At 27.9% G+C, this 23,538-nt stretch overlaps 7 protein-coding genes across 11 annotated transcripts; 4 read left to right on the top strand and 3 right to left on the bottom strand.

Annotated features, from left to right (window-relative positions):
* The first annotated feature begins 97 nt into the window (after window positions 1–97).
* Window positions 98–1,579, top strand: LOC118070949 (mitochondrial import inner membrane translocase subunit Tim22). The gene is made up of 5 exons (XM_035089851.1): window positions 98–507; window positions 590–924; window positions 1,033–1,217; window positions 1,314–1,386; window positions 1,456–1,579. The coding sequence occupies exons 2-5, from the start codon at window positions 675–677 to the stop codon at window positions 1,533–1,535; spliced, it is 588 nt and encodes a 195-aa protein (XP_034945742.1). The 5' UTR covers window positions 98–507; window positions 590–674; the 3' UTR covers window positions 1,536–1,579.
* A 602-nt stretch (window positions 1,580–2,181) lies between these two features.
* Window positions 2,182–4,539, bottom strand: Sep1 (Septin 1). The gene is made up of 6 exons (XM_035090089.1): window positions 4,102–4,539; window positions 3,822–4,014; window positions 3,409–3,667; window positions 2,966–3,331; window positions 2,784–2,888; window positions 2,182–2,658 (listed from the first exon to the last, which is right to left on the bottom strand). Exons 1-6 carry the CDS (start codon window positions 4,123–4,125, stop codon window positions 2,529–2,531), a joined length of 1,077 nt encoding a protein of 358 aa, XP_034945980.1. The 5' UTR covers window positions 4,126–4,539; the 3' UTR covers window positions 2,182–2,528.
* Window positions 4,540–6,086: 1,547 nt separating this feature from the next.
* LOC118071108 (eukaryotic translation initiation factor 4H-like) lies at window positions 6,087–8,147 on the bottom strand. Of its 2 annotated transcripts, none has more exons than XM_035090065.1 (5): window positions 8,063–8,147; window positions 7,216–7,392; window positions 6,922–7,124; window positions 6,449–6,739; window positions 6,087–6,284 (listed from the first exon to the last, which is right to left on the bottom strand). In XM_035090065.1, exons 1-5 carry the CDS (start codon window positions 8,092–8,094, stop codon window positions 6,145–6,147), a joined length of 843 nt encoding a protein of 280 aa, XP_034945956.1. In that variant the 5' UTR covers window positions 8,095–8,147; the 3' UTR covers window positions 6,087–6,144. The 2 variants fall into 2 exon arrangements, with proteins under 2 accessions (XP_034945956.1, XP_034945965.1); XM_035090074.1 differs by having other exon boundaries at window positions 6,937–7,124.
* A 328-nt stretch (window positions 8,148–8,475) lies between these two features.
* Mybbp1A (MYB binding protein 1a) lies at window positions 8,476–13,341 on the top strand. The gene is made up of 5 exons (XM_035090354.1): window positions 8,476–8,572; window positions 9,033–9,387; window positions 9,481–9,678; window positions 9,760–10,158; window positions 10,235–13,341. Exons 2-5 carry the CDS (start codon window positions 9,220–9,222, stop codon window positions 13,235–13,237), a joined length of 3,768 nt encoding a protein of 1,255 aa, XP_034946245.1. The 5' UTR covers window positions 8,476–8,572; window positions 9,033–9,219; the 3' UTR covers window positions 13,238–13,341.
* A 429-nt stretch (window positions 13,342–13,770) lies between these two features.
* Noc1 (Nucleolar complex protein 1) lies at window positions 13,771–16,712 on the top strand. The gene is made up of 2 exons (XM_035090126.1): window positions 13,771–13,852; window positions 13,956–16,712. Exon 2 carries the CDS (start codon window positions 13,968–13,970, stop codon window positions 16,587–16,589), a length of 2,622 nt encoding a protein of 873 aa, XP_034946017.1. The 5' UTR covers window positions 13,771–13,852; window positions 13,956–13,967; the 3' UTR covers window positions 16,590–16,712.
* Window positions 16,713–17,141: 429 nt separating this feature from the next.
* On the bottom strand, window positions 17,142–18,656 carry LOC118071148 (chromobox protein homolog 1-like). Of its 2 annotated transcripts, XM_035090138.1 has the most exons (5): window positions 18,479–18,656; window positions 18,230–18,268; window positions 17,905–18,006; window positions 17,592–17,826; window positions 17,142–17,467 (listed from the first exon to the last, which is right to left on the bottom strand). In XM_035090138.1, exons 2-5 carry the CDS (start codon window positions 18,239–18,241, stop codon window positions 17,244–17,246), a joined length of 573 nt encoding a protein of 190 aa, XP_034946029.1. In that variant the 5' UTR covers window positions 18,242–18,268; window positions 18,479–18,656; the 3' UTR covers window positions 17,142–17,243. The 2 variants fall into 2 exon arrangements, with proteins under 2 accessions (XP_034946029.1, XP_034946036.1); XM_035090145.1 differs by lacking the exon at window positions 18,230–18,268 and having other exon boundaries at window positions 18,479–18,654.
* A 226-nt stretch (window positions 18,657–18,882) lies between these two features.
* LOC118071346 (tyrosine-protein phosphatase corkscrew-like) lies at window positions 18,883–23,470 on the top strand. 3 transcript variants are annotated; one of them, XM_035090471.1, is made up of 12 exons: window positions 18,883–19,133; window positions 19,221–19,262; window positions 19,643–19,765; window positions 19,858–20,215; window positions 20,295–20,407; window positions 20,491–20,762; window positions 20,852–20,931; window positions 21,007–21,189; window positions 21,263–21,439; window positions 21,532–21,748; window positions 21,828–21,979; window positions 22,052–23,470. In XM_035090471.1, the coding sequence occupies exons 3-12, from the start codon at window positions 19,689–19,691 to the stop codon at window positions 22,211–22,213; spliced, it is 1,791 nt and encodes a 596-aa protein (XP_034946362.1). In that variant the 5' UTR covers window positions 18,883–19,133; window positions 19,221–19,262; window positions 19,643–19,688; the 3' UTR covers window positions 22,214–23,470. The 3 variants fall into 3 exon arrangements, with proteins under 3 accessions (XP_034946362.1, XP_034946348.1, XP_034946354.1); XM_035090457.1 differs by lacking the exon at window positions 19,221–19,262 and having other exon boundaries at window positions 22,052–23,469; XM_035090463.1 differs by lacking the exons at window positions 18,883–19,133; window positions 19,221–19,262 and adding an exon at window positions 19,430–19,566.
* Window positions 23,471–23,538: the final 68 nt, after the last annotated feature.

Here is a 23,538-nt window from a genome sequence, read left to right as displayed (position 1 = left end):
ATTCCACATAATAAGCTTGCCAAAAATAACTTGAGTATACGTATATAAAATTCCTCTTGATATCCTTATTGTCATTATCTTTTGAAAACATTACTTAAATAATTACAAAAAAATAATAACAATTATTCATAAAACGTTATATACTTATACTATCATCATATATATAAATGATCAATTTTTCAGAAGTAAACATAAGTTACAGTCAGTGATTTGACGTAATCCAAAGTGTGTGCCATAAAGTTTATAATTTAAAGTTATTAATGAAAATATGACATGATTCTATGAAAATTATTTCAAATGTCAATAATGATAAAGACTGTGTATTATATGTCATTAAAAACTAATTGATAATTGATTTAATTTTGTGTGATAAATCATTTATATTCTACAAGTGAGGTTATATGTACTAGTAAAAACTTAAATTGTATCAGTTCTGCTGGAAATAATTATTACAATTTTTATTCTTTATAGTGATTATAAATATTGTAAATATTATTAATTAGTTAGGTAATTAAATTGAATTATAATTATTAAAATCATTTTTATAACTTCTATAAATATTATTAATTATTGTCATTGTTTTTTGCAGACGAACCTATCAAAATTGAAGAGTTTCAGAAGATTATTTAATATAATATATATATTTATATAAAAAAAAAATTAACAAAGCCAATATGAGTAACTTTGAACCACCAAAAATGTTACCACCTCATTTGTCTAAAGAAAATGATAACAGAGTTTTTCTTCATGATCCAATTTGGGATCAAATTGCAGTTTATTTGATAGGAAATCCTCATCGATTTCGTAATAATATTATAATTCCAGCTGGAGTTAGTCCACCAAAAATTAAGAGTAATGAAGAAAAAGCTGTTGAAGCAGTATTCGAAAGTTGTGTGTTTAAGAGCCTTATGAGTTGTGTTTTAGGTAAGTTTATCACAAAAATGCACTCATGTATCACTTCTACATTATGTTATAAAAATTAAAACTAATGTAATTACTCAGTGTAAACAATAATTGTCAATTCTCTTCCAGGTTTCGGTTTAGGTGCTGCTATTGGTTTATTTACTTCAAGTGTTAATCCAAATGTAGCAGCAGTAGAAAAACAACAGACAGCACGAGAGATTATTAAAGAAATGAAGACTACAACTCTAGGATATGCAAAAAATTTTGCAGCTGTAGGATGTGTTTTCTCTGCTGTTGAATGTTGTATAGAATCGGTACATAACAATGTTAATTTTCCATAATTCGTGATTTGTACATATATTTCATATCAATTTATTGTTTACATATTTTTTATAATTAATTGTTTTTAGTATCGAGGGAAAACTGACTGGAAAAATGGTACTTATGCTGGCGGTGTAACGGGAGGTATTATTGGTTTGAGAGGTAAGTCACAACTTCATAAAAATACGTTTAACAATTATCAAACAAAAAACAAATTTTATCTTTTTATAGCTGGTGTGAAAGCAAGCTTTATTGGTGCCGCAGGTTTCGCAACGTTTTCGACAATAATTGATTATTATTTGCATAGATAAAAATTTGTACAAATAAATTTAGTAAATAAATACAGAGAATGTGAGTTATTTTATTTTCTTATAAAATACATTGAGATATTTTATTCTTACGAAATCATGACGAATAAAAAATTTTGAATTTATGAAACCTTATGAGATTACTTGTCAAATTTATTTTTTTTTACTTTTATGGCATTCACTTATCACAGTAACACATATAAAAAATGGAAAAGTTTTGTAAAAAAATGTGGAAGACTAATATAAAAAATCGTATTTATATTGTGGTTACAAAATATTAGTCTATAAAAATCTTTCTTATGTTTATTATTATTATATCAAAATTAGAATGATATTAACTATGTATACCTTAGAAACAATTGCACGAACAAATCAAATTTAAAACTTGAGAAATTAATAATAAGTACATTTATAAAAAATTCAGACAAAAATAATACCTGCATTTTCATAGTCAAAACAAAAATAATCACTCCTGAATTATTTTGAATAATTATTCATTCAACGAAAAATCATATTTGATAGCGATATGTTATTGATATTATAATGTTTCAGTAATAAAGTTCGATTGAATTCAGTCATACATCAGTTATTAATACTTTTATGAATAATAAATTGCAAGGCACTCATTAAAATTTACTATGAAAAAATTATGAGCAATTAATTTCGGCAAAAAAGATATTGTGCAATAATGTCATCAAGTATTAAATTACGCAGATCAACTCTTTTGATTAAATTCCAAAATAGTTCTATTGTAATATTTAAAAAAATACTGCAATTGTAACGTTCATTTTATAAAAAAATTATTAAAGATAAATACTTTATAAAAGTGTAAAACATTTGACCTTATTCTTAACATAAATTTAAAAAAATATAATGACAAAATTGATGCCATTATGTTATGGATTTATGGATTTTAGCTATCTGATAATTGTGGCACCTAATTAAAAAAAAAATTCAGTATTACATTTATTTCACGATCATGTCGTAATAATAATGTTATGGCTGTTGTTGTTGCATTTGTGCTTGCATTTGAGCGAGCATTTCTTGCATACGACGTAATTCTGCTTCTTTCTCTTGAAGCATGCGATCTTTTTCTGAACCCGTTGATTTATCTGTTTCGATAACTCTATAAAAAATTTAATTAAGCAATTAACAAATTAGCTTAATGACTTGTTATTAATATTTTTAATCGTTAAAAAAATTTAGCCAATCCATGCAATAATTTAATTTTAACAATAAATTGTTTCTTACGTTTGTCTTCGAGGTGGAACAGGTGCTCCTTTAGCCAATCTCTCACTTCGGTAGTTTTCATAATGAACTTCCTGCGTAACTTCCTGCAAATCTTGCATGTGTGTACTGAAAAGCAAATTTACAATAAGTATAAAATACTAAACTTAGTTGAATTTATTTAAATTAATTAAAAACATATTCACATGAGCATAGTTCTCAGTTTAATGAAATCACAGTGGTCTGGGTTTTCAACTTCTACTACTCCCCAAGGATACAAACGTCCTCGAACTTTTCTCCCCTTTACTTCAAGCATTGTATTAGCTCCACACACTGCAAAGGGAACAGCCTCTTTTAATTGTCGCACTTGTTCTTTGTAATCTTCATCTTCATCACTATCGCAATCGGGAAGAGGATAAATTTTAATTCCATTCTCTTCAATTTCCTCCATTACACGTTTCTTCAAACGCAATACTTCTTTTTTGGTAAGCACATCAGCTTTTGCTATTACTGGCACAATATTTACTTTATTATGGAGTTGTTTCATAAATTCTATATCCAAAGGCTTCAGTCTATAAATTAATTTTTAAAAAATATTTATATTCATATAATTATTATCTTAGAATATAATAAGTCTATACAAAATTACCCATGGCCAAATGGAGATATAAAATAGAAACAACAATGAATTCTATTGTCCACAATATTTCTCCGATTTAATCCACTTTCATCTCTTAAAAATCTTTCAAATTGATCATCAATGTATTGAATAATTGCTCTAAAACTATCAGTGTTGTTAATAGCATCTCCATAACCAGGTGTGTCAACAACTGTTAATCGAAGTTTCACACCTCTCTCTTCAATTTCAACAGTGGAAGCATCAAGTTTTACTATTTGATTAGTTTTCTCTGAAATAAGAATTAAAATATAATAATAAACCTTATATATATATATATAACATTAAATTAATTAAATTTATGAATAATAATAATGAACAGTTGATAAAAGGACGAGGAAAAAAAAAATTAACTATTACATATAAAGCATTGTATATTTACTCACCAATGGCATTTGGTATCACTCTTTCAGGATATAAGTCTGTTAAAAAAAGACTATCCACTAATGTTGATTTTCCTAAACCTGACTCACCCACAACCATTAAAGTAAATTCGAATCCCTTTTTTACAGACTTTCTATGGACTTGGTTAGGTAGATTTGCAAATCCTACATATCCAGGAATTTCTAAATTTGCAAACTAAACATAAAAATTGAATTTAAACATATTAATTTGAACATAATTTAGAGAAGTACAGCTATATTCATTTATGGTAAAAATTCGTACCGTTTTTACACTTTCGTTGGACATTGTAGGTTGTATTTATAATACTGCTAATATTGTAGAACAATACAAATACAAATATTTTCAACTTTAAGTAAATATTATTATATTCTTTATCAGCAAAGCTATGAGACGCCGTTGCTATCAGTAAGCTACAATACTTCAAACTGCTCGACTGTTCCAATGAACACAAGTATACACTTTGAGGAACTTTCTCCGTTTAGGGGATTCGGGGTTAGGTTTGTTTGCTGATCTTATACTTTTTCATGTAAATTTAACACTGACTATTGGTTATCCAAGGAATGATTATCTTATGAAAACTAAAACTCACAAATTATAGGAATAAAAAAACTACTCATTAACTGATGATTATAGAAATAAATGTATCCATATGATCTTTTTTTTTGGAGTGGGAGAAATATTACTCATCTGTCAACCACTACATGCTTATTGGATAAAGATGCGTGTATACGTATATGTATACACATGTACATAAATGTATGTGTCAAATTCTTATCGTGTGATACGTGAATATGTTTGAAAAGTACTTTACTTGTCATGCATTTATGCCACACATGAGTCTTCCAAACGATTGTAGGAATAATTGGGTTTTTTTTGATACGTTACGATTAAAAATTGGATTAAGATTTAATGAGATTTTTTAATAGAATACCAATGTATATTAAGAGGCCGAATTATAAAATACATTAATGTTATTATAACATTTACATTTAAAATTACATTTAATGTCCTTTACAATACATCACAAAGCTATAGCTATATGAAGCAAACAACTACTTTATTCATAAAATGTTAAGCATACACAAGTACTTTTACATAATTTTTATTCATTAATTATTACTGCTTTATTTCTATTCTTTATCATGTATTTTTTTTTTTACGTTTCACTATCTCACTTTCATTCCCCTTATATTTCACTAATATTATTAACATTAAGTGTATCATCATCGTCAACAATGATAATCGTTCAATGTTTCATTTCAATTGCATTGTAATCATTTTTATACATGTCATTAAAATCGTCGTGAAATTACTATTTTATAACTAGATGTTTTGTTAGTTACTCAAATAATTTAATCTTTCTTGATTATGATTATATCTATTTTTTTTTTCTTTAATTTAACTTATTTTACTGTTAAAGTGCGATGAAATATTGAGCAGTAAAAGTACATCTTAACAATTACTATTCTTTATTCAATCATAGAATAATGACAATAAACAAATGTAAAAATTATAAATTAATTATGAGATTAATAAGAAGATGGAAGCGGCGATATCTAATCAGTTTCAATAATAGTGTATATTAAATTAATTTTAGTGATTCTTAGATACTGAAAATTATTCATTACTAATTGATCTGATTGCTTGTTACAAGAGTGTATTTGTATTTATTATAAATGTTTGAAGACTATTTAATAAATATTCTTTGTGTTATATAAATATTCATGATATTCAAACATTCATTTTACATTCATCTCTTGCAAAATTTTCCCATTTTAGGGTAATCAAAAAATTTCGTAGTTTACTTATTTTTTTCTCGGTTAAAAATGCTATTACAATTAATCAAAGAATGCCTTAAAAATTAAAAATAAGATGTAGAAAATGCCATTGTTTAAATTTTTGTAATAATAATATTTTATCGAATAGATGTTTTTAAGATTATTCGATAAAATATCTTTAGTTTAATTAATGTTTTGTTTTCATTCATATTATAGATTTATATTACTTTCCTCAAGAAAGACCTTTCACGATAGATAATCAGAAAAAAGTTTATCTAACATATCCAAACATTCTTTTTTGAATAGATTCGGGAGCACTTTTTCATTTGATATTTCATTCTTTATATTAAAATTTTACTATTATTATTATCGTCATTATCATTATCAGTATTATTATTTTATTGTTATTTTCTTTATATTATTATTGTTATTATTATTAATTCATCTTATTTTTAAATAATCAATGTCTTAATAAAAACATTTTTTATTCTTCACAAAAGAATTTGAATTTCTGAGACATTGAAAGTTATTCGGTAGGTTTTATATTTTCCTCTCGAGGCTTGGCACCACCATAAATTGAATTACTTTTACTACATTCAGCTAATGCATTTACTGGCTCCGTAGTAGTTCGTTTTGATAACACCAATTTTTTTCTGGCCGATGCATCTATTATAGATAAGAATTTTACATAAATTTTGTGTAAACTTTCAATAATTAAATTATTGTTCCAATTTAAATATGTACTCAATACGTAAAAAAATTGTTTTACGTATTTAACAAAGTACAGCAATCAGACAATATATATTAAATAAAATTTAAAAAATACAAACCCGGTGGAGGACTTTTAAGATAAGGATCATCTTGGTATGATTTGCTTCGATCGTTTAGACCACCACGTCGTGGTGGTCCACTGTTTCCTGCATATGATGGCCGTGGGGGACCACCACCTCGAGGCCAGTCTCTCTCTCTTCCACTATCGTCTTGGAAATTTCCGAAATTTCCTCGATTTCCTCGAGAATCTCCACCACCACCACCATATCCACCAGAACTACTGCTACCGATTCCACCTCCAGATCTTCCACCAGGACCTAGATTTCCTTGAGGTCTTCTATCATTGTATCCTAGAGTCAATTTTACAACAAATTTGATTGATTTATTCTTAATATTAATGGCAATTACTTATTTTTATTTGTTAGTATTTACTAATATTAAATTAATATACATAAATAGAGATATGTAATTGAAACAAATAATGGGTTAATAATTAGTAGCGGATAAAGATAGTAAGGATTAGACAAATTACTTGAATAGTTTGTACCAAATCCTCCCGAGGTTCCACCGCTTCCACCTCGTCTTCTATCAAACCCTCCACCTCTATCATTTCTTTTTCCATCTGCCACATCAATTTTTATACAATTTTTTTCAACTATAACATTGCCGTTTAATTGAAGAGCTGCCTCCAAATCGGTAATATCGTTGAATTCAACATAACAAAAACCTTTAAACCTGTAATAATTACATAAAATATCGATATGATTAATGTTCATAATGAAAATATTCTTATTAACTTTGTAAAATAATGAGTTTACTTATTTACCTATCAGTTTCTCGATCTTTCACTAAACGTACATTTTTTACATTTAGACCGTTAAAGATGTTATCAATGTCACTTTGAACAACTCCATCAGGTAAATTCCCTACATATGCAGTATATGGCGGCTCAGTAGGCATTGGCTTTCGGCTACCACGATAACCGCCACCTCCTATATAATCCCTAAAAAATAATCATAACTTGAAGTTATTAATCATGAAGCAAGTATAATAATTATTAGGATACAGCTAAATGGAGTATAAATTCATTGCAAATATGTTTCATATTCAAAACAATATACTAGAAAAGTTTTACTTGTTTCTTAAATAAATATTGGGATGATTTTTTAATTAAAATGACAAAGTAATCGAATTAACTTGAGATTCAGAACGACATGATTTAAATAATCAAAATAATTATCATTATTATTATATCAAACATTTAATAAAAATATTTAATATCTTGACATTTAAATTAGTATAATCCCTAGTTTTTGAGTAAATTATTCTCTCAATGACAAAAGCTTTTTCACACCTAAACAATGGTAATAAATAAATTGTTTACAAGAGTATAATGATTTGTTTTGATTGAAAAAAAGAGACATTTAAAAACTCATTTATTTATTTATTTGTTGGTTATTCAAGGTAATGCCGCGTGCCTTATAAGCATCATGTAACACATATAGTATGTGGGGAACGGTGTCCTCTACATCGTCAATCACTTAACCGTAAAATTTTGTTACGTTTTCATGAATATTTATAATAATTTAGAAAATACAATTGTAATCGTACTTTATTGAGACAATAGAAAATAATTAGACAGTTTTTAACAATTGAATTGTAAAATTACTTGCCTCGAATCTTCATGACCACCACGACCGGCCATGTTGGATGCACGAAACTGACCGGACCCCGCGCGCGGATAGTCGAGAGCCGCCAATGTTGTTGGCAATATGGCTTTCCTTCCTTATCCTTTTTTTGCGTGGCGCACCATTCGCTCAAATTTACACGAAAAATACTTGACTATTTATTTGCAGTTTCTATATTAAATCGTATCAAAAATTTGATCTCTTAGTTTACTCAATTTTAGTTTTAATGAGATTTTTAAAATTTTTTATTTCATGAAACATCGTTAAGACCTAATTGTATGATTGATTAAAAGCTCATAATTAATTGATGAAGCGATCCCATGATTTTAGTTCATGTTAATTAAAAACAAGGCAAATATTCATATTTAAAGACGCATAATTTGCTAAAATCATTCTCTAAACTGCTCAAACGTAGTAGGAATCTCGTGAGAACAAGATGGCGACAATTTTTACAAATTCGCGAATCATTACCAAGATAAATGGGTTTTATATAAAGTAAACAATTGTTTAGAAAATTTTATTCAGTAATTAATTATTTTTGTAATTAAAAAACAAAGTTTTATAATCTAAAATATTTTTTAGCACACAATAAACTTGTTTATTGTTGCTCATGAATTTCATCAAAACAAAAACATAATTCCTTTTATTTGTAACATAATATTTTTATTACTAATTAATGAAAATATTGTTTATTATCAGTTAAATTATATTTGGGGGAATCATTGTCAAATTTATCTGAGGTGTAAATTACTTGATTTGATAAACGTAGTAATTAAGTATGCTCAGTAAGAAAACATGCAATCGTACTTTAAAGTTTATATTGTATTACAGTATAAATATCAAATTTTTTGTAATTAATTATTGTTAATATATAATTCATGAAATATTTTTTCTTTCTACTTTGATTTCTTCAGTAAATTATAAACAGAAAATAAAAACGTTTTTGAACTTTCAGGAAATTTGGCGCCAATTTTTGCAGCCCGACTCCATTTTGAACTCAACTGCGTCATCACGTGTTCTTTTGTCAAGTTATTGAATAGATCATCACATGTTTACAAGTATTGCATTTCTACATAAATATGTGCATCCTATGACTGTACACTGGTAATGCACATCGTAAACATAACCTTTACACGATCCACATGGTCACTACAATGGAGTCTAATTCAGTAGATAATTCAGAAGAAAATAAATCAATTAAAATAAATCCATATATTTTAGATTCTTTTTCTAAATTCACTGCTGATAATGAAAATGTAAGACAAAAAGGAGCGATTGGTGTTTTAAGGAACTTATCACATGCAGAAAATGTAAGTATTCCTTAATACTTTTGATTAATCATTTTGATAACCGTTTACTTTTTATAGATTTTGAAATAATTGTATGTTTCATTACTTTTTCAGATTGATGTAAATAGCAAAAATCACCGATACTCATTGAAACGTTTGATTCGTGGACTAGGATCTTCGCAGATGACATCGAAGAAAGGGTTTTACATAAGTTTTACAGCATATCTCACACTCCATTCCGATGCAAATATTGATAATCTTCTACAGATTGTAGAAACAGAATTGAAACCATCGAATAGTTTTTCAAAAAGTGTAAGAATTATATTACATTGGAAATACATTCAATTTTATACTATAGAGTATAAATCTTATTTAAAACTGCTATAATTACAGGAGAATGCTGACATATACATGGGTAGAATTTTATTTTGTGGATCACTAATGAGGTCTAAATTACTAATGGATTCTAATGCTGAAACACAATCGAGAATTATCGAAATTTTATTAAGTGCTGGCACACAACGAAGTTACTTATCATATGTATCAATATCGTTTTTAGTCGATTTTATAGATAATCTTGACGAAAAGTCTATGAAAGTTAATGTCTGGCCTATTCTTTCTAAAGAATTGACCAAAACATGGACAGAACATTCTCTTGATACATTTTATGCATTGCTATTTATTGATAATAAGTTTCCAACATTAATTGATAAAAAATTTATCAAGTCAACTTTGGGAACTGAAACTATTTTTGACAAGGAAACAATACCTGTTATGTTGAAGTTAATTACAGTAAGTATTGACAATAATAAATTATCTAAAATTTAAATTTAACGAATATTTGTAAAATTTTCTTATTCTAATACAGGATTTGCCGCGGATTGTATCGTATAAACATCCAATACATAAGCTAATTTGTGAAAAATTAGCATCAACTGATTATCTTTTGGATTTTTGGATGGGTATTGATCAGAGGTTCGTCAAAACATCTATAACCATTGAATATTTAGGTCTTGAGTTATTGAATCACATTCTTCCGAATATTAAAGATAAACATTTGCTACCATCACTCTTATCAAGTAATTTTCTGAGCCACATGTTGAAGAGATTCAATACTTCTAAATTATTTCATAAAGATGACATTGCTAATTTGTTTAGAAGTGTATTAACTAAATATGTTGAAGCGCTTAACGATGAAGCGATTGAAACAAAAGTTCAAGTGGAAGTGATAAAAAAATTAATTTACTATCCAGGAGATTTGATGGTAGAAAGAATAACAGGTATTAAAATACTTCAAATGATAATAAAAAATATGAATGCAACTGGAGTGAAAAAAGTCGCAAAAATTTTCAGTGCAATCGTAGAAAATACTAAGCTCAGAAAAATAGAAAATGAAGAAAGGTCTTGGAGTAATGGTGAAAGGGCTTATGCATGCCAAATGTTAATTAAATTATTAGACCATTCAGCAATGACTGCCGAGTATAACTGGAAACTCAATCAACTGATATTTTTATTCAAGTTAGGTTTTTGTGAGATTGATGGTATTGATTCAAACTTGGCTGTTACTTTTGAAGGATGTCTTTATAATGCTCTTGATCATAAACGTATGAAGCTAGAGGATTTAAAGAAAATATTGAATGAGTTGATTTCTCATTTGAATGATATGTTATTTATAAATAAGAGTGAGACATTAAGGAAACCATTAAATAAATCATCTACAGAAGCTTGGGAAAAAATGATAAGTTTCATTAGCAAAACAGATCATAATAATAAAAACAAAGAAATTGTAATAATATTTCAGATCACGGCTTTAATTATGGGATTATTTATATTTTCTGATCCAGAAATGGCTATTTCAGTAATTAATGAAGTCCATAGCTGTTTTGAAAGGTTCAACAATAAAAAATCATTGAAAGGAACGAAAAAACAGAAGGAACCGAAATGGGTTGATGTGATTATTGATCTTTTTTTGTCATTACTCTCTAAAAATAGTCATTTATTACGATCACTTATACAATGCGTTTTTCCTCATATATGTTCGATGCTAACAGCAACTGCTATTCATCATATATTAGAAGTACTTGATCCATCAAATGAACAGGATTTATTGATTTCAGAAGATCAACAAAATGATAATTTGTCAAATAGTGAATCGGATAGTGATGATGAAGATCATAAAAATAAAGTAAACAAAAAAACTAAAAGTAAAAAACACGAAAATGAAGATAATACTGAAGATGAAGAAGACGAAGACGAAAATGAAGATGCAGATGATGATGATGATGAAGACGATGATGATGATGATGATGAAATGAGTGAAGACAATGAAGATGAAACACTAAATGAAAAATTAAGAATAGCTGTAAGTCAGGCTTTAGGTGATACTGCCTTTCAAAATGAAGAGGAGGATATTGATATTGATGAGATTGATGAAGAAGAAGGTAAACGACTTGATGAATCCCTTGCGGCAGCTTTTCGAATGTTACGAGATAATCGACCATCAAACCGTCGTAAACAAAGTAAAACAGCTGAAACACTGATGAATTTTAGAACACGAGTTATTGATCTTCTTGAAATATATCTAGATTCTGGGCCTTCAATGGCATTAGCACTAGATATGTTAACACCTTTATTCGCTTCATTAGAATTTTGTATAAAAGATCATCACCAAAAGCCTCTTGAAAGTCGTATACGCTCTTGTATAAAAAAGTTGTCATCTATGAAAAAGTTCAAAGATACTGATGGTGTTGATGAAAAACTTTTAACTGATTTATTTAAATTATTAATTGAAAAAGGGGAAAAATCAACATCAGTTTGTCATGAAATGGCTGATAAAGTAGCAGAATGTTGTACATTTTTAATTAGATGTGCTCAACATGTCAATGTTCCATCTGAAACTTTTAGCAATTCTCTTGCTAAACATTTAACTGCCTTTTTCAAAGAACGAGATTGTATTATTTCAGTGTCTCTATTTAAAAGTATCTTGCAACTTAATTGGGAGGGAAATTGGAAATTTATATTATCACTTATTGATTATGCATTTGATCGATCAATAAGACCCTTCAGGCGTGGACAAGCTATAGATCTTTTAATTACATTCTATCGAAATTCTATATTAGTTAAAAATGAAGAATACACTGATTTAAGAAATAAAATAGAGAAAAAATTATGCTTAAATTGTATACAGCTATTGGAAGAATCAGTTAGACAAAATGTTCCAAACGGTGAGAGTAATGAAAACCAAAATAATGAAACCACTAAGGAAACTAAACATAAATTTGTTTATTTATTGTGGACACTTTTGAATATTATTTATCCTATTCATTTACCGAAAGCATGGGATTGGGAAAAAATGGCAAATGCTATGACTGAATTTAGAAAATGCAACACTCTTTCAAGAGATGCTAAAAAGCCATTTAATAAATTAGCTAAAAACATTGGTGCAAATGTACAAGTTCAACCACGAGTGAAACAAGAAAAAAAAAGGAAATTTTTGGTTAATGGAGTCTGTACAAATAATGAAGACGAATGTTTAGAAGAATCGATCGATTCAGCGAACAACAAAATAAATAACAAAAAAGTTAATAGAAAAGAAAACAACGAATTAATAAAGGTGGAAAATCAAAGTAAAACGAAAAATAAAAAAAAATTAAAAACATCTGATCCAAAAGTAGAAGAAAAAACGGTATTAAATGATTTAAAAACTGTTAATTCTAACTCAGTTGAGTGTAATAACTCCACATTTATAAGTGATCATTGTAATAAAAAAAATAAAAGTAAAAAACGTACGGTAACAGAAAGCCTCGATGAACCTCAGAAAAGTAAAAAGAAAAAATCGTTTAAACAACCCAATCGACAAACGATACATTAATATTTTTTTATAAATAGTTTAATGATATAAAATAGCAAAAACTTTTTTATGTTGTAAAACATAGACATGTTTCAATTACTTGTACATTGATGTATTTTTATAATTATAATAAAATCAGTTTGAAGATTACAATTACTTTGATTGTTTTGAATACAGTATTGTTTTTCTAAAAAAATATCGCTTTATTGTCAGCATTATCGTGATATTTAAAAGCGTAAAAACCCAAAACTTACCATGTGCATTATTATAAATACATTTTGAAATTTCTACTCATATTGCATTTACAAATGATTTTTTTCGGAGCAATAGCTAAATCCAATCATTTTGGAATGGCATTTGTAGTGTTGCTTCTCCAAAATGACATTACGGTACTGGAATCCTGCTTCTTGATTGGTTAGTTTATATTTTTCCGCCCGAAACACACCAGAGTGGGACAACAAACTGACCAATTACAAGAAATATCCAGTACCGTAACATTATTTTCATCATTCCCCCTGGAACCAGGTTCATATGACAAAAGCAACTTGTGTATATAACAACATAACCTTTAATATCTTATACATGTGCACGTGTAAACGTGAGTTACTTTTAAAATAAATAATTGATTAAAAAAAGGTAAGTCTTTAATTTTTTTTACCCGTAAATTAACAGATTGCTTGTTTGGAGTATTGAATTTATCATAACATTAATTATAATTAATTGTAATATATAAATACAGATATCAGCAACAATGAATAAAATTAATGTTGAGGAGGAACATGAAAAAAAATGGTACGAAGAATTTCCCAAGGATTTATACCCTTCGAAGTGTAATTTATCTGAAATTGAAATATTACAATTAAAAGATGAGGCTAAGCAATATTTAAGTAATGAAACAGCAGCATTTCAACTAAAACAATCGAAAATCCGAGATTCTGATATGGAATGGAGGCGAACAGCATTATTAAAAGGTACTAATGCTGATAAAATAGCTGCTGCTATTCTTATGATACAAGACAATCCAAAATATAACCTCAGTCGATTAGTAAATCTTGTCTCTCAAGTAAAAGGATCAAAGCATACTCAAAGTAATTTGTTACTCATATCTCTTCGTGGCTTATTTTTATCTGATTTACTACATCCACAATGTAAGCTTTTAAAATTCGAAGAGCAAGATTTCGATAAAATAAAAGCTTCAAATGATTCAGAAAATATAAATGGAAATGCATTGAGGAAAAAACTACTGTCACATTGGTATTTTGAAGATCAATTGCGTGAGCAATATGAAAAATTTATATTAGCTTTATCAAGTTTAGCATCTGATACTGTTGAAATAAATCGTGAAAGAGTTGTTGCTATTATGACTGAATTGTTAATTGGAAATTCTGAACAAGAGCATAAACTTTTGGAATTGATAGTCAACAAAATTGGAGATCCAAGTTCAAAAGTTGCTTCAAAAACAATATTTTGCTTGAACAAACTTTTAAAAACACATCCAAATATGAAACTTGTGGTATTAAAAGAAATAGAAAAATTATTATTCAGACCAAATATTGCTCAACGAGCTCAATATTATGGCATATGTTTATTAACGCAATTTATTTTAAGTCCACGCGATGAAGACATTGCTACTCATTCAATCGATGTTTACTTTGCTTTTTTCAAAGCTTGTTTAAAAAAAGGAGAGCCTGATAGCAGAATGATGGCAGCTATTTTAACTGGAGTAAATCGTGCTTATCGTTTTTCCAACATGGATGCGGCTAAATTAAATGATCACATAGATTCAGTGTACAAAGTTGTTCATGTTGGGTCATTTAATGTATCTCTTAGTGCTCTTAGTTTACTTCAACAAGTATCAAATAAAAATCCTCTACAAGAGAATCGATTTTATACAACATTTTACAGAAAACTATTGGATCCTCAGATTGGTACTGCCAACAAAAGAGCTGTTTTTCTTAATTTGCTCTATAGAATTATGAAGAATGATAAAAACGTATTCAGACTTTATGCATTCTTTAAAAGAGTTCTTCAAATTTCATGCTATTTTCCAGTTTGTATGGTATGCGCTACTTTATATGTCATATCACAAATCTTAAAGATAAGAAAAGATTTGCAAGAGCTCATTTTTCGTAATTTTGCTGAGTTGAAGAGTGAACAAAATACCGCAAAAGAAACAAGTCATGATCAAAGTGTTATTGAAGAATCTATAAATGATCATAATGACTCTAGTGATGTAAAAATTCTAGATGATGAATCAAATACTTTGTCATTACCAAATGTTATTATGAATCCATCAACAGAGTCAAGTATAAAAGATACGATAAAAATTGAAGAAGATAATGCAATTATTTATGATCCTTTCTGTTTAAATCCATTAAAGTCTGGTGCTAGTAAATCACCTTTAGTTGAACTTACAGCATTGATAGAACACTTTCATCCAAGTGTTTCATTATTCGCAAAAAATATTATTTGTAACCAAGTCATCAATTATACTGGAGATCCCTTACAAGATTTAACATTGATACGGTTTTTAGATAGGTTTGTATTTAAAAATCCTAAAAAAATAACGGGGAAAAAATTTGATAGACATAATCCGCTAGCAGCCAGAGCTAAATATATTCCTCGAGGATTACGATCATTGGCAGTTGATAGTCAAGCATATTTGAATGAGAATGAAAACAATATTCCTATTGATGAATTATTCCTTCATCGATATCTCCGAAAAAGGAATGAAAAGAAAATGAATGTTAAAACGGAAGAAGATGATAGCGATCATGAAAGTGTTAATAGTGAAGAATTTAATGAACTCATGGATGGATTAAGTCGAAGTAAAGATTTTGATGATTTAGATTTCGCTGGAGAGTTTCAGTTATCAAAGAAAAAGAATAAATCCACTAAAGTCAATGAAAATGAAGAAGAAATTGATTTTGATAATAATGATGAAGACTTTGATGAAGATGATAATGATGAATTAATGGAAGATGAAGATGGTTTGGATTTGGATGATATGGATGATGAAGATATGAGTGAAATAGAATTTGATGAGTCAGATGAAGATGAAGAGATGTTAAAAAAATCTGTTAAATCAGTTTTGGGTAAAAAATCGTCTAAAAAACCCAAAATAGATAGTAATGTATTCGTATCAGCAGATGAGTTTGCAGAACTACTCGAAAAACAAGGACAATCCAAATTTAAAATTGGTGGATCAAATGTTTTTAGTGATGCTGATGGAGCGAATGTAAAACAATTAGATTGGGAGATGAAGAGAGATGAAAAAATTACTGGAAAATATAAGAGAAAGAAAAATTTCAAAAATACAAAACAAGAATTCAAAATTAACAAGAAAATAAAAAAAAATAAAAAATTTTACTAATAGAATTTTCATTATTTGATTGTGTTTAATTATAGTTTATTAATAATTTGTACAGTAATTATACTAATACAAATTAGTTTTTGTAGCAACTGAAATAATCTTAATATTTATATTTTAAATCAAATAAAAACGATGATTTTAATCAAACATTTTTTTATATTTTTTTTTCTTATGTCATGTTAAAAAATACTTGAAATCCAATGTTTAATCTAATGAGATATTTTTTTAAATTTACTTATTACATTAGAAACATTTCTTAAGTCTAATTTTTATAATCAAAACAAAATTATTGGATTCACTCGGATGTAAAGTTATGAGAACAGATTTTATGTTTATAAATAGTAAATTATTTATTTGTCAATTAAAGAATTCTATATTTTTTTTATTGAATCTTTGTATGAATTGTACCATGTATTTAATAGTAATACCGGTATATTAAATGAAAACACTGTAAAATTTAGTATGAAAAATAGTGAATTACATAAATCTGAAAGTTGTCGAAATATTACTAAGTAAAAAAAAAATATTATTTATCTTTGTTTTCCTTTCATATTTAGCATAGTCCTCCTTATTTTTTTTTATTTTTCATTTTATTTTTTTTTAAATGTGACAAATTTTAAAATGTGCTGTATATTTATATCGAAAAGGTAAGTGCTACTGAGTGTCTGTTTTGTTATTATCGTCATCATGCGTAGGACTATGCCACGTGAGTCGCTCTTCGTAAAATCGAATAACAATTTGGGGACATTTTACGTTAGCAACTCTTGCGGCGACTAGATCTGCGTCTTCAGTACCTTTCCATTTCATTAAGAACATAAGTTCGCCACTTGAATCTGTAGCTCCAATAATTCTTTCCGGTTCCAAGTTTCTGTCAAAACCTATTTACCAAAAATGATTACTTAATTTAATCAATCAATAGAAATAAAATAATTTAAATACATATGCTAATTTATGTATCTCTCAATTGTTTTAAATAAACAATGAAATAGTTAAATTCTATACCTTCAGGTTTTTTTTCTTCAGTTACTTTCTTTTTTGTTTGGGTAGGAGTTGGTGTACTGGAACTCTTTCTTTTCTTTGATTCTTTCTCTTCATGACGCTTGCCACCAGCAGCAGCTTCTTTTTTCCTACGCTGTTCTTCAAATTGAGCAATTAAATCAGGACAATCTAAATTCTCCTCTGGTTCCCAAGTATTTTCATCATTTGAATAACCTTTCCATTTTAAAAAATATTCTACCTATAAATGATAACAATAATTATACAATAAATTCCATCATAAGTTCTTCAAAATATAACCTCTAATATCAACACATACCTTGCCTTTAACAACCCGTCTATCGAGGACTTTCTCAACACTGTATTCCTCTTCTTGCTCGTTGTCAGAAGCTGGAGAGTCTTTAGCTTTGCTCATTTTGTTCTGTAAACCGATAAAGAATCTCATTAAAACATTAGACTAACATTCATTTGCTTATGTTTACACAATTATTTTGTACAATAAAGCTTATTAACACAAAATCCAGAAAAAAAATGAAACAAGTTATATTGCACTAACGAACTTATTATTCCGTTTATGAAAAAAAAAATCAACGCAAATCAAGTTATAAAATTAACCGGTGAATGGAAAAATAAATGCGTCTTACTTTGTTCTTCATAATGTTGATGACTGAATTAAACGTGCACTAGAAGATCAAATAGGATGAATCAACGAAAAAAAAAAACACAATCAGTGACAATAATTTTTAAATAAAATTAATAATAATAAATGTAACAAAGAAATCGATAATATAATGATAGTACAAAATGGCGGTAAAATGGCCGGGAAGCTTCTGAATTTTTTATGATTAATGAATTATTCAATTTACAAATAAATAATTTGTTGAATCGCTTACAAATTGTCGACAGCTGAATCTGTATGAAATATAATATTCTGACGGTAATTAAATAGACAATTAACGCGAATTATTCACAAATAACAGTGAATTATATACAGAAAAATTACTGACGCCACAATCCACTACAATCTATCCAGAGGAGTAGAAGCTAGTTGGGTTCTGGCGCCTAGCGTCGCAGATAGCATGGCTTCTTTTATGGCGCAAAAAATATCAGTGTTACCAACCGTGTAATACAATAAACCTGAAAAAGTAGGGATTTTATTTTAAATTTAATTCTACTTACCAATTGTCGATAAAACCATGTGCAAATTTTAAAAAAGTGATCTCACGACATCTTCAGGAATAATTGATATCAAAATGGACTAACGAAATTTTGCAATTCGTATTTCACATTTTGCATTATCAATGCATGAACAGTCACCATTTTTATCTGAAATTAGTTTTTTCACATTTCACTCACCGTTTCTATAAACTTCAAACATTTTTATTACAAGTATAAAAAGAACATGTTAATTCGACGGCATAAATTTTAATAATGATAAACGTCGATATTATATCACGTATTTTTCATTAATTAAAATCATTGATGAGATATTGGAAATTATTGATTGCCAGGTGGTCGTAATTATAATCACGACATGGCATCACGCAGGTGAGAAACATTTTTTGTATCATTATAAGATTGATTGTAACAATTACATATATTATAAAATTATAATCACGGACACTTTGCGATTAGCTTTGTAAGGTGCTGATATTCGTCGCAGATTAGTCATTGACGGTAAGTTATGCGCACTTACGCGAAATTGTTGTAACCGTCACATTAATTTTTGATATTGTATTAATATTATTGTATTTATCTTGCCGCGAAAATTATAATGTATTTATTTAATGTCTAAAATTTATATAGAATAATTAATAGTCTAATTAAATAAATTAATTACTTATGTATTCTGTTAATTTATTATTTTTCAAAAAATACTATCATCCTTTTCTGACCTATACTTTTATATCAATATTATGTTCTATATTCAAAGATCACTTGTCAATATATAATCACAGGGCGCGGCAGACAAGCTTTTACCGTTAGTGAAACATAAGTTATTAATTTTATTTTTAAAATTCATCATTTTATGGTCAATATAGACAATTATTTTACAGATGGTTTCATCCCAATATATCAGGATTAGAAGCCGAACGTTTATTGATGGAACGAGGCTATGACAGTTCATTTCTTGCACGTCCAAGTTCTTCCAACCCTGGTGATTTTACTCTTTCAGTAAGGTATAAAATATTTTAACTAATTATATTCCATTTAATTACTTAATTATAACAGACTAACTTTTTTTTTCAATTGAATAATCATATATTTATAGAAGGAATAGTGAAGTGACTCACATAAAAATTCAGAACACTGGAGATTTTTATGATTTATATGGAGGTGAAAAATTTGCAACATTGTCTGAATTAGTGCAGTATTATATGGAAAATGGTGGACAATTACGTGAAAAAAATGGTGAGGTAATTGAGTTGAAGTATCCACTGAATTGTGCAGACCCTACAACAGAACGGTGGTTTCATGGCCATTTATCAGCTAAAGAAGCTGAAAGATTAATGTTAGAACGTGGTAAAAACGGATCGTTTCTTGTACGAGAATCTCAAAGTAAGCCAGGAGACTTTGTACTTTCTGTGCGTACAGATGATCGTGTTACACACGTGATGATTCGTTATCAGGTATTAGGGTTATTTTTTTCTTTATTCTTCATTTTTAATACATTAAGATTATTATAGATTAATTAATAAATTTTTATAGGATAATAAATATGACGTTGGTGGAGGTGAAAAATTCGATAGTCTGAGTGATCTTATAGAACATTATAAAAAAAATCCAATGGTTGAAACAAGTGGTAGTGTTGTTCACTTGAGGTATTGTTATTAACAGTTCCACTAAGAATAATTAAATTAAACAAGAAAAAATAAAAACTTATATTGGCTGGTGATGTGTTTAGACAACCATTTAATGCAACACGTATTAATGCCAGTGGTATTGAAAGCCGCGTGAGACAATTACACAAAGAAAATGGATGTTCGAATGGATGGACATGTTGGAATGGAGCACCAGGAAGTGATGAAGTTGGAGCAGGTCGTGGAAAAGGAAAAGCTGGCTTTTGGGAAGAATTCGAATCTCTTCAACAACTCGAATGTCGTCATTTATTTTCACGAAAAGAAGGATTAAGACCAGAAAATCGTGCAAAAAATCGATACAAAAATATTTTACCTTGTAAGGAATTATGAATAATCTTTATCCTATTGATTTCCGTATCAGCAATCTAATTGATGAATTAATCAACTATTGTTTCTTTTTTATAGTTGATCACACGAGAGTGAAATTAAAAGACGTTGATCCAAATATTCCAGGGTCTGATTATATTAATGCAAATTACATTAAAGTAAGTTGAATGAATAATATTAATATTGATAATTTATCAATGTGCTATTAACTGTTTTTTTTTTAATAATTATAGAATGAAGAAGGAGAAGGCTCCTGTACAGGTATAACAGCTAGCGGTGAAATTTGTATATTTAATAAATGTTATATTGCAACTCAAGGTTGTCTTCCAAATACAATACAAGACTTTTGGCATATGGTTTATCAAGAAAATACTCAAGTAATTGTGATGACGACCAAAGAAATAGAGCGAGGCAAAGTAAGTTTATCATAATGTCTAATATTTTAATAAAAGATTTTATATGTATTTAAAAGAAATATTTTACGCGCAGAATAAATGCGCTCGATACTGGCCGGAAGAAGGAGAAATTTGTGAGTACGGTGGTGATTGGAAAGTTCGAGCTCTTGCTCGTACCTCTACTGCTGATTATACATTACGTGAATTTCTCCTACAAGGAAACAAACCTAATTTTAGTGAATCTAGAAGAATTTATCATTATCATTTTCAGGTTTGATTTACTTAAATATTTATTTGAATCACTTAATTAATTTTTTTATAATCATAAAATAATAATAATAATTTATATTGTTCATTTTACAGGCTTGGCCTGATCACGGCGTTCCATCAGATCCAGGCTGTGTTTTAAACTTTTTGCATGATGTGAATGCTCGACAAGAATCTATTGCTGCGTCCTTAAATTCAAATGGTCAAACGTCAGCAGTAGTTGGACCAATTTTAGTTCATTGTAGTGCAGGAATCGGAAGAACAGGCACATTTATTGTCATAGATATGATTCTTGATCAAATTAAAAGGCATGGTAAGATAAATAATTATAACTATTAATTATTTCATATTTTATTTCATTTTCAAAAATAACATTTGTTTTATTTTCATAGGTTTAGATTGTGAAATCGATATTCAACGGACAATTCAACGTGTACGATCACAACGATCAGGAATGGTACAAACAGAAGCGCAATATAAATTTGTTTATCTTGCTGTATTACATTATATTGAGACTGTGTCACAAAGAAGACAAGCTGAGCAGGTTAGTTAGAATTGTTATTTTAAATAATTAAATAAAAATGTTAATTAATTGGACATTTACTTTGTAATATAGAAATCCCTTCAATTGGGTCGTGAGTATACGAATATTCGTTATAAAAGTGAAACAAATTCCATGAGTGTTAATCCCATTGAGACAACAGCAATTATTCAAACACCAACGATGGCAAATAGTTTTACACTTCCGACTCCTGTTAATAATTTAAGGCCCAAGTAATTATCATTAAGTGACTACAATTTACAACTATACAAAAAAGAATGATTTTATTTCAACTGATATTTCATTTTCTCTCTACAATGCAATTCTAAATATAGTAATGTTGGACGTTAGTAAAGCATAATAAGAAATATATCTACCCGATAAAATAATTGTTATAATTTTTGAAAAAGTGATAATTGCTAATTAGTCGCTAAAGAATATTATATTCGGGAATTTATAAAGTTTATCGTTGTTAACGTGATGTTGCATCGCTTTCTGCGTAAATTTTATTATAATATACGCAGAAATTAATTCGATACGATAAAATTATTATTAAGAATAATCAATGTGACTGGATGGAAAAAAAAATATGTTTAAAAAATATATATTTCGATCAATGGATATGTGCAAATGCTGGGGTACTGTGGAAATATAAAATCTTTCATGTATTTTATCATAATTATCGTAAATTACATGACAATTCATTGCAAGAAACAAAAAAACTACAAGACTTTTTGTGCTATTAAAATGAAACAAATCCACGCCTTTTCTTTTTTTTTTAAATGTAATAGACTAGTGGAAAAAAATACAACACCAATATAAATTATAAATTAGAACTTGACATTAATGATTTAAAAAAAGAATATCGCTTTGCTCCTGTTAATGTTTTACTAAAAGAAGTCAACTAATAATATTGATTATTATTATTCATTGTAACGATTGTACAAATTTCATCGTGAATTATATTCCGTGTTATATATTACTTTATTTTAGAAAGAGCAATTCAAAATTTATCTTGTAATATAGCATTGTTTTTTATATTATTATTCTTATTATTACTGAATTAAATCATGTATAGAAAAGTGAAATTATATTCAATTTTTATGCTATACCTAAAGTTCAAATGATTCACACACACATGTGTACTGAAGTGTATCTTTTAGCGTTTAAATTATGTCAAACTGCCTTTAATTAGATATTAAATATGGAAATTTTATTAAAAGAGCTACTAAATTTTTGTGAGAGTTATGAGCGATAATAAAATCCCAAGTTCTGTGTTATTTGATTATTAGAAGAATTTTTATATCCCATTCGAGACAAGCGAAATTGTGATATTGTCTTGAATTACACTTTTATAAAGCTTTAAGTTAATACTGTAACTGATTAGTGATTTATTGTATAATCTTAATCTCTCTTATTAATTATACATCTTGATACATTGTAATGTAATTGTGAAATGCCTGATTGTACTATATAGAGAAAAATAAAAAGAATTTTTTTCGCGTAAAATGTTTTAAATTTTATTATTTATTATTGTAATTGTTTTATCATAGTCAAAATAA

Source organism: Chelonus insularis, unplaced genomic scaffold, assembly GCF_013357705.1.
Source record: "Chelonus insularis isolate UGA/USDA-ARS -01 unplaced genomic scaffold, ASM1335770v1 contig_130_pilon, whole genome shotgun sequence".
NCBI classification, from domain to species: domain Eukaryota; kingdom Metazoa; phylum Arthropoda; class Insecta; order Hymenoptera; family Braconidae; genus Chelonus; species Chelonus insularis.
The sequence above is the reverse complement of the archived record's forward strand: the minus strand, read 5'-3'. Positions and strand labels throughout refer to the sequence as shown.